This window comes from Plenodomus lingam, assembly GCF_022343315.1.
Source record: "Plenodomus lingam strain CAN1 chromosome Unknown contig_27, whole genome shotgun sequence".
Classification (NCBI taxonomy): domain Eukaryota; kingdom Fungi; phylum Ascomycota; class Dothideomycetes; order Pleosporales; family Leptosphaeriaceae; genus Plenodomus; species Plenodomus lingam.
In genome coordinates, this window is record NW_027093942.1 from 1,337,416 (window position 1) to 1,347,844 (window position 10,429).

Here is a 10,429-nt window from a genome sequence, read left to right on the forward strand (position 1 = left end):
AAAGACTTTTACGAACAAGCAACAATGGTGTGGAGTGGTGTGTGCATTTCTTCAAGCGCGGGATAATTAATGTTTGACAATCTCTTTACTCTCTAGAAGTATTCGAAAGGATTTGAGATCAATTCTACGACGACTTCATCATCTACAACAACTAGCGTGCAAGTGTGAAAGATTCGTCGTGCAAGTAGATTGAAAATACAGCACAATACAGCAGTCAATTGCAGTATCCGACGGTGAGGAGGGCCCAGATGCAGTGTGTAATGTGATCATATTGTCCTAGTCTAGGAGGATGGGAGCTATCTATGGGCAAGCACCGCCAAGAGGCTAAGCCAAGTCACACGTGACCCAGGCATTCATGACACAGCATCAATGAAGTTCAAAGATGGGAGTTGCTATTCGAGAGGTGTGAAATTAAACTTGCTCTAGAGGTAACTATTGCAAACCTGAGTACTGAATAGTTGAGAGTGGCTGCACAAAATATGAAGCACAATGTGGCCCTGCCTTGTAGAATTCGCATTCTCGCTACCAACAAATGTTGGACATCTCAAGGGCTGCAGAGAGGAAGAGAAATGAATTGAAAACACGCAGTCTCTAGATAGCACATAATACTTATTGGCAGCTGCATACGCGCGCACGACCACATAAGTAAGTGGTATGTTGTTATTCGAGAGATAAAGCAAAGATTATGAAGTAGTCACTGTGCGGAATCAACTGTACAGGTGACGCTAAGGAGCAGGCAGAAGCCTGCCGCACAACAGAGTGGGATTTGGCATCTTGAGGAAACGCGGTTCTTGGCCCACGTGCCCTTGCCGACGGCAATATTCATCCTTGCTCTTATGTAGGCTGAGTAACATTAGAAAGCAATGATCCTAGCTAATTGCTGTCAAGCAAGAGGATTGACCAGAGATGATGAAGAACACACAAAGAGCAAGGCAGGATGACAACAAATCCATCTTGGACAGATCATACCTGGTTTACGATGAATTATCACTTCGATGGAGCGCAAGATCGATAGTGGCTGATTGATAGATTTAGTTGCGCATCGCATGAAAGGCTATCATGCTGCGATGAGAGCCCCCGTCCAACCCTGACGATCCACCGCACAGGTAATACGGAGAGAGATCCATTCGAAAGTGTTATGAGTGGCATTCCGATAAGGTTGTACACACAAATAATGAGAAGAGGCTGCTGGATAGTCCAAGGAATTGACAACGCCGTCAGAGGTAGCTTAGGGTGTTTGAGCCTGTCATAGTAGTGCATATAATGGTAATCAGTCGTCTGCCAGTGCCATACCTAGTCTTCCTCTGCAAATTTTACGACCTCTCGGATGTATGCATGATCTGGTGTCGATTGTGCTTTTATCAAGAGCCGACTGTGAACGAGTGGAAAGAACGGTATGGCTGGCATTCCACAAGAGTTGAACGGGTGCAGCTTCCATCACCCTTCTCCCTACTCCCTTCCGACAACTGAGGCTGGGACTATCCTTCCGCGTGGCGGAGTTCTGTCCGGCGTCGATCCGAGACGCCGGAGACTTTTCCAGGCGCGTCTCCCTACGTTCAATCCCCATCGCACACTCCCTCAGAACAGCGAACACCATGGAAAATTGCGTTCAAGATTGTCCAATAATTGTGGACCAACTGCACGGAACAGTGCAACTCCAACTGCTGCTATATCAATTCTCGCCGTGGGTAGGAGCATCACGCGTCGCGACAGTAGACATGGGTGATTTGCACCACTTTCCGACAAGATGCTTGTTCGCGCCATGGTCTCCTCTATCAACAACTTGGAGTAGGCTTACAAGAAGATCGGTGACCAATACCATTGCCGTTAGCATTCTTTCCTTTCCACATTTAACCTTGAGATCTGATGATAGGCCAATCTACTATCAGCTGGCCTATGATGGAAATTGAAGAGTTTCTAATGAAGACGGTTGTTAAAGTCCAGACGTGTTCTTAAATTTACCAGTTACCAAAAGCTCGGCACCCTAGCTCACCTTACGCCAGGGCTACATTCCATTTTATTCTGCGTATTACTTATGATAGGTATGGAATGCGTGGTGCATGATTTGCCAGTCTGGTCTTGATCATACTAGATTGCCAGGTAAAAGGATAATGGTGCTGTTCGAACGTCCGACTTTCTCTTGGAAGTCCATGACTGAGTCGTATCCTGCCACAACATGAAGCCAACATCGTTCGGCCTATTGGCCTGCATATTGCCCTCTGCGGCATTGAATTGGAAGCCCAGATTTCTGGCAAGACAGCAGCCAGCATCCACCGTCTGTCTGACACAAGTCACTGTCGAGTATCAACTCGCGCCCACGATCAGCGGACAGCCAATTATCGTTAGAACTCCAATCACATCAAACACAACTATTACTCCGAGTCCTTTCGACATACCCATCACCATCAATAATGCTCCGACGTTGCTCGATACTACCGTGACAGCTTATTCTACGATTACAAAAACAGTTATACGCACTTATATCACGTTGACGTCGGGATACGAAGGCAGTGTGACTTCTACGTCAAGAATCGTCAATTCAGCGGGTCCTGATGCAACAACGACTGTGGTTGTGTTTGTTCCACAGCGCTTTACCACTATCACATCGCTATATTCCGGATCAACAACGAGGACAGAAACCATAACACCTAGCAATCTGGGTGAACTTGCTACAATCAGGCTTCTTGTGCCAGAGTTGTATACAACTGTGACTAGCTTTTATTCTGGGTCTGTCTTATCAACCTCCACCATCCAACCGACAATTGTGGGACAGACTGGGCAGGTTGTGGTACTAAGCCCCCAGGTCCTTATGACCAGGACTTCGCTTTATACAGGAACTACAACGTCCATAGTAACGTCAACCCCAACCGCAAGTGGACAACCCCCGGTCGTTATTGCCTATATACCCCAGTCTTTTACGACCCTAACTTCGCTGTATTCGGGACTTACAACCTCCATTTTGACCATCGCGACGCCCAATTCACCGGATCAAACAGGTACGATTCTAGTTCAAGTCCCGCCACGGTATTCTACTATTACGTCTTTGTATGGAGGCTCAACCACTACTACATCAACCATCAACACGGCAACCATACCTGGTGAAACAGGCACAATCCTTGTACAGGTACCATCACAATACGTATCAGTGACATCTCTATATACCGGATCGACCACTCAATTCTCTACACAGTTTGTACCGACGGTCGCGGGAGAAAGAGGAACGATTGTTGTACTGGAGCCTAGCCCTTTCACAACGCTCACCAGTTATTACACTGGCTCAACATCCACAACCACAACTTTGAGGACACCCACCATGCCTGGACAGACTGGAACTGTTCTTATCCTATCTCCGCAAGTTTTCACAACAATTACGTCACTTTATGATGGTATTGCCGCGCTTACCTCTACAATCAATACGCCAAGTTCGCTTGGACAGACTGGAACTATCCTTGTTCAAATCCCGCGACAATTCACGACATTAACAAGCCTATATGATGGCTCCACCACTACAACCATTACTTCTGCGATCCCAAGCCAAGTAGGACAGATCGGGACTATATTTGTGGGCATCCCTAGGCAGTTCACGACGATAAGCGCGCTGTATGATGGCACGTCCAGCATTACAAGCACCGCGGCAACACCCGCAGCGCCAGGACAGACCGGCACAATCCTGGTCAGTGTTCCAAAGCAATACGTAACTTTGTCCTCTCTGTATGATGGTTCTACGATCACGACGGTGACACTCGCGACGCCGGCCCTCGTTGGGCAAACAGGTACCATACAGGTGAATTTACCAAGGCAGTATGCGACAGTTACTTCACTATATGATGGGACAGTAAGCACGACTGTCACAGTCGCCACACCCACTACAGTGGGGCAGCTTGGCAGCATCGTCGTGAATATCCCGAGGCAATATGCCACAATCACCTCTCTCTATGATGGCCTGTCTACAACATCATACATCATCGCAACGCCTACGCTGCCAGGGCAAACAGGAACTGTGCAGCTGAATGTGCCAAAGCAATACACTACCATCACTTCGTTGTTCGATCAAGCTACCATCCAGACGTTAACATTGGCTACACCTACTGCGGTAGGTCAACTTGGTACCGTGCAACTGAATTTACCAAAACAATTCACCACAATCACATCCTTATACGATGGTACGACGACCACAATGTTCATTGCGGCGACGCCTACTCTGGCGGGTGAGATTGGTACGGTACAAATCAATGTTCCAAGACAGTACACTACATTGTCGGCTTTGTATGATGGCTTAATCGCATCAACCCTGACAGTTGCAACGCCCAGCACCGTCGGACAAGTGGCAACAGTACAAGTGTATTTGCCCAAACAATATGCTACCATAACGTCGCTATATGACGCATCAACTTCCTCTCTTACCACGTTGGCCACGCCTTCATTGCCTGGACAGACTGGAACAGTGCAACTGTTCCTACCAAAACAATACACAACTATCACATCTGTCTACGATCAAACCACCTCAGCACTTGTCACGCTGGCGACTCCCGTGTTACCAGGTCAGGTTGGTACCGTGCAATTGAACGTGCCAAGACAGTATGTCACGACGTCATCGCTCTACGACGGCACAGCAGCTACCACAGTAACATTGGCAACTCCAACAGCTCCTGGACAGACTGGCACAGTTCAGGTTAATTTACCTCGTCAATACACAACCCTAATGGCGTTGTATACAGGTGCCAGCGTAACCACTGTTACTATCGCTACTCCTACAGTTCCTGGCCAGCTTGGAACTGTGGTCGTTCAAAGTCCAACTGTTTTTACGACCTTAAGTGCCTTGTACTCAGGGACAACGGTGAATACAACAACACTGGCTACCCCTACTGTACCTGGTCAAATTGGTACGGTTCTCATTCAGAGCCCTTCCGTGTTCACAACGATCACTTCTTTGTATACAGGGACATCATTAGCAACCTCTACAATATTCACGCCCACAGTACCTGGCCAGGTTGGGACGGTGGTCATACAGAGTCCCTCTACCTACACAACGATTAGCTCACTATACACGGGACTTTCAGTGGCTTCAACAACGCTAGCTACGCCAACCGTGCCTGGCCAGGTCGGAACCGTGCTAATTCAATACCCCTCTGTGTACACAACAGTGAGCGGTTTGTACACCGGAATTACAACGGGAACGACCACTCTTGCAGTACCAACAGTCGTTGGTCAAACTGGTACTATTAGCATACAGTATCCGGCTGCCTACACTACGATTTCTCAACTGTATAGCGGCTCTATTACTGTCACTTCAACAATTGCTACGCCTACAGCTGTGGGGCAATTTGGAACAGTGCAAATTCAGCTACCGTCAACATACACCACGATATCCCAGTTGTATACTGGCTCCGCCACTCTCACTTCAACGATAGCTATCGCTACCGTTGTGGGGCAACCTGGGACGGTACAGGTTCAAGTTCCTAAGACATTTACAACTCTCACATCTTTGTACACTGGAGCCGTAGTAACCACATCTACAGCGTTTGATCCAACTGTTGTTGGTCAATTGGGCACAGTCCTCGTACGTCTTCCAACAATCTACACTACAGTTAGCTCCCTTTATACCGGTACGGTAGTTGCTACGTCCACTGCACTCGTACCAACTGTCGTTGGCCAGACAGGGCTAGTAGTAGTTCAACTACCCTCTGTATATACTACTGCAACTTCCCTTTATTCCGGCTTAGCAATCGCTACAAGTACAGTGCTTGTGCCCACCGTGGCTGGTCAGACAGGCCTGATCGTGCTACAACGGCCTTCAGAGTATACGACCATATCCTCATTCTATAGCGGCACAACGACTCTCAGACAAACTCTGTTCACCCCGACGGTGGTGGGCCAAACTGGGACAATTCTCCAACAAGTTCCTTCCCCTACACCGGCGATAACCGTTACCGTTACATCGGGCGGCGTGGCGATTACTTCAACCTCCACAACCATAGTCAATGGCGTCGCGACTCCCGTTGCGGTTGTTACAGTTCCACAGATACCTTTCCATATTTATGTCACAGATTTCAGCAGTAATGTCTACGGCTACCTTGATGTCAGTTCAGTGACAGGTCCTGCGCGTAATGTCACAGTAGGCGACTACTCAACTTCATCATTGTTCTACCTCGATGCAACCACGGGGCAGCTGGCATTAAGCCCCCAGAGCGGAGAAACAACCACGCCTCTTTATTCAGTGCAGCCAGCCGGTGGGCTTCTCAGCGCTCCGTTCTTATTTGGTACCAACCAGCTTCTGTCCAATGTACCCATCAATGCTGGGCAGTGGCCTGACGGTACTTTGAGGACTCAGAATCTCGTTACCCTATCACTGTTTGCTAGTATCTGCAACGGCATATTATACCTGGAGACTGTCATCGGTGCTGGTTGCACGCAAGTGGTTCTATCACCCGTATACTCACCCGTGACATACACGACGGTGACCGCCACATCTGGCACAATTCCGGCGACGAAAACGTACGGGCCTGCCGGAACTCTGGTCTCGTCTGGTGGAACCGTCACGCAAATCGTCCCAGTTTCGACTTGCACAGCCTCAGGACTGGCGTACGCGGCGTATACTAACCCGTATCTCGGCGGAGGAGCTTACGAAAACGCTTACTATGCAGGGTTTAACTCCTCTTTCTTCAACACGAATTCCGGCGGTGTTGCCAGCAATGCTGCGCTATTCACTGGCGTTGCTAACAACATCAATTTTAACCTAGGGGCCACCGGATCTGGTAACCTTTACGGTAGTCTGCGCACTCTATCACAGGTAGCCATTGTTTATACTGGTTACTTCAGGCCGATTATATCTGGTACCTACTCACTCTCTTTCCCTGCATCGAGCCAAAGCGACATCGCATATCTCTGGATGGGAGCTGCGGCCAGCTCTGGCAGCTGGGGTGAGACCAATTGGAATATGCGCAGTACATATGGAGTGAATCGAGGTGGACCCGTATCACAATCCTTCGTTGCAGGACAACTATACCCGATAACTATTCTGTATGGTAATGGACCTGGATTCGCCTACCTAGAGCTTGATATCACCACACCTGCAGGCGTTCTGCTTACAGACACAACCGGCTATTTTGTGCAGCCAAGCTGCAGACTTTCTGGCTCAACAATTGGCGTATCGGCGGTAGATGTCAGGACATGTTCTGCTACTGGTCTTGAATGGTCTGTTTACGACAACTTTGTGTATGATGGCTCGACAGCCTCTGACCCGTCATATGACCTTTTTACCCCCAACGTCTACAATGGAGTAGGCCCAGAGACCGCTGCCATCAGGGGTGCCATAGGCAATATCCAATTTGGTGTTCCAGCTCCAGCAACCGCAGTCTCATTGTACAACCAAGGAACTTTCGATATGAGTTACCGCGCTATCGTCTTCCGGGGTTACTTCGCGGCCAACGTTACAGGCACATGGACATTCACTATCAATAATCCCGACGATATAGGCTTCCTGTGGCTTGGTCCCAATGCATTAACGACGTGGTCAGAAGCCAATGCTAACGTAGTATCCCGTCTGCTTGGAACCGCCGGCACTTATTCAGTGTCGCTTACTGCAGGCACACTTACACCAATAAGGATGGTATTTGCGAATGGTCCAGGTGGTATGAGCTACACGCTTCAAACAAGAGATCCACTTGGTACTGTAAGGCAGAGTACTGCAGGATTCTTCCAGCAAATCTATTGTGGACCAAATGTAAGATGGAATTAATGCAATTATTGCTACATGAAATAGGCATTGCTTTAAGAAGAAAAATTTAAGAAATAGTTTGTAGTATTAGTTATAGTTACAAGTATCAAGATGTTGGTTTGCATGGTTCTACTATTAAAGTGTGAGACCATAGTGCAAGGGGCTAACCCTAAGGGTAGATGCTAAAAGAATAAGATAAATTAGATACCTATCTAGAATTTCCTAATCTAGTACTTAGACAACCCAGTTCAGAACGTAAACTGCTCTGCGAGACAAACGTGAGATTACCAGATGATATCACCGTCAGCCAGCCCTAAACTCTCTACTAGGTGTGGCAATGGCCCACAGCGCCTTAAGAAGAGCCCAGGCCCGTGGATGGGAAGGACGAGTACTACACATCGTGTGTCGATGTGGACCTTGTCCGTAACTTGCCGCTCAACCAAACTAGCGCTCTGCTCAAGGACCAGGAGCTAATAACTAGAGCTGTGCCAAATTTCAAGTCTCGCACTGCGCTAACAGTCGACCCGCTAGCATTGTCGTCACAGGCGGGCTTTGGGCGACCCACTAAGACCAGCAGCCAGCCTCCTACTATCAACCAGACCGTCACAGGTTTGCATCCACCACGATCGTTTGTATAGCTTTCGCGTTATTGCCCTTGCGCTGGCCGTTGTCTCACCCTAAGGTCGGCATGAATTACGATAGGATGCTATCGGATGGCGGGAGGAAGTAAGAAATCACGTAGTTAAGCGTTTCTATAGGTCGATGTTAATGCAAAACCACACATTCATTCCTCCCAACTACCTTCTTAGATCTGGAAGCTACTGACCTTACTTTGTTGCTTGCGCTGCTAAATGGGATGTAGACTCGCCTAAACTAACAAAGGAGCCGATACCCTCCCTCCTTACGCGACGAATAACCCAGTGGGCCGATTTTAGCCAATGAGAGCGTAAAAGTAGCAGGTATTACGACCTTACGCTACATCTCGTTGGTCAATTTCGGCCCACTGGGATATTCGTCGGGGAAGGAGGGAGGTTACGTTACCTAGGCGAGATAAGATTCATAAGTGCTGTTCTTAGTTAGTGGACACCGGGTTCATGACAACCACGTGGCTTGCAACCATTAGTTACAAGTATGGAAGGTTGTTGCATTGTATGTTGCTACGGCGAGAATAATCGAGCTACTAGGGCTTATCGCTTTAAAAAGTATTTCCTGCTCGCGCGCAGTCACTTTCCACGAACACATACTCGTCATCTAGAACTACGGCATCCTGGGGCCCTGTTGCCGTGCTGGCTGAGATCTTGCTGGGCACTGAAAGGGTTGGTTATATTGGCGCAGGAAGCAGATCGAGGGAAGGCCTTTCTATGATTTTCATTGGTGGAAAAGCGCCCGTCGCGGTCAACCACGTCTTTATTAATGGCTCTGTATATCTCTAGCCCACTCTCGTCAACTTCAAATACCGGTAGAGGCTCGGCGTATGCGCCCTGTGAGCAAGCAGCTGGGAGTTATTAGACGATGTCTGGACGAAAGTCATACATCATGATGTTGATGACAGGTAAAGCAGGATCACTGCTGGGATAGGAATTAAGGTTCTGATCAATTCTCGCCTGCTGTTTAGTGATACGGATTCGCATGTTCGGCTTCCGGTTTCGTAAGACAGTGGAAGATACGTTATCTCATGAATCAGACGCTCCGCTAAATGCACGCCTGCGGCGCTAGCAAATATCTGCAAACTTCTAGGCCAATCATATAGTTAGCGCTAGATATAAACTTCTAGGCCAATCACAGGCTACTTATATAAAGGGTTAGCGTAGCTTTAGTAGAGCGTCTAAGGGAAACTAGGAATTTTTTTAGTGTAATACAACTTTAAAACACAATATAGCTATTTTTAGGATAATACTACACCTATTAACTATTAAGTAAAAATCCTTAGGGGTAGAATAGATTATACTAATAGATCTTAATTTTATATTATAACTATAAGTATAGTAATAGAACTATAATATAATAATAAACTATATTATCGCGCAAGCCTGTTACAAACTATTTTGCGTATATAGAGTTAGCTACTATAGGCCCTAACCTCTAACCTCCTCCCTCCCTAACCTCCTCTCTCCCTAACCTCCTCCCTCCCTAACCTCCTTCTTTTTCCCTACTACAGCGCGTTATATATTTTTTTCTAAACTTCTACAAACTTCTACAAACTTCTGCAACCTCCTAGGCTAACTAACTAGCCTACCTACTAGCAAGCCTTGCCTCCTCTAAACTTCTACAAACTTCTGCAACCTCCTAGGCTAACTAACTAGCCTACCTGCTAGCAAGCCTTGCCTCCTCTAAACTTCTACAAACTTCTACAACCTCTTAGGCTAGTTAGCTAACCTATAGTTAGTAAGCCCTACTTTATAGTATGCCTACGTTATTAAAAAGGTAGAAAGATAGTTATAAGGTTAGGGCACGCGTTTACTAAGCTTAAATATAGAATAAAGGGAATACTAATTAGCTATATATAACTATAAGCAGAGGAGGGCTATATAAGCTAATTACATATATACTATAGTTAGGGTTAGGGTTAGGGTTAGGGTTAGGGTTAGGGTTAGGGTTAGGGTTAGGGTTAGGGTTAGGGTTAGGGTTAGGGTTAGGGTTAGGGTTAGGGTTAGGGTTAGGGTTAGGGTTAGGGTTAGGGTTCGGGTTAGGGTTAGGGTTAGGGTTAGGGTT

General features: G+C 47.3%; 1 protein-coding gene across 1 annotated transcript; it reads left to right on the forward strand.

Annotated features, from left to right (window-relative positions):
* Positions 1–2,176: 2,176 nt before the first annotated feature.
* On the forward strand, positions 2,177–7,738 carry IAQ61_007410 (uncharacterized protein; the record flags this gene model as incomplete). The annotated part of the gene is made up of 1 exon (XM_003840608.2): positions 2,177–7,738. One exon carries the CDS (start codon positions 2,177–2,179, stop codon positions 7,736–7,738), a length of 5,562 nt encoding a protein of 1,853 aa, XP_003840656.2.
* Positions 7,739–10,429: the final 2,691 nt, after the last annotated feature.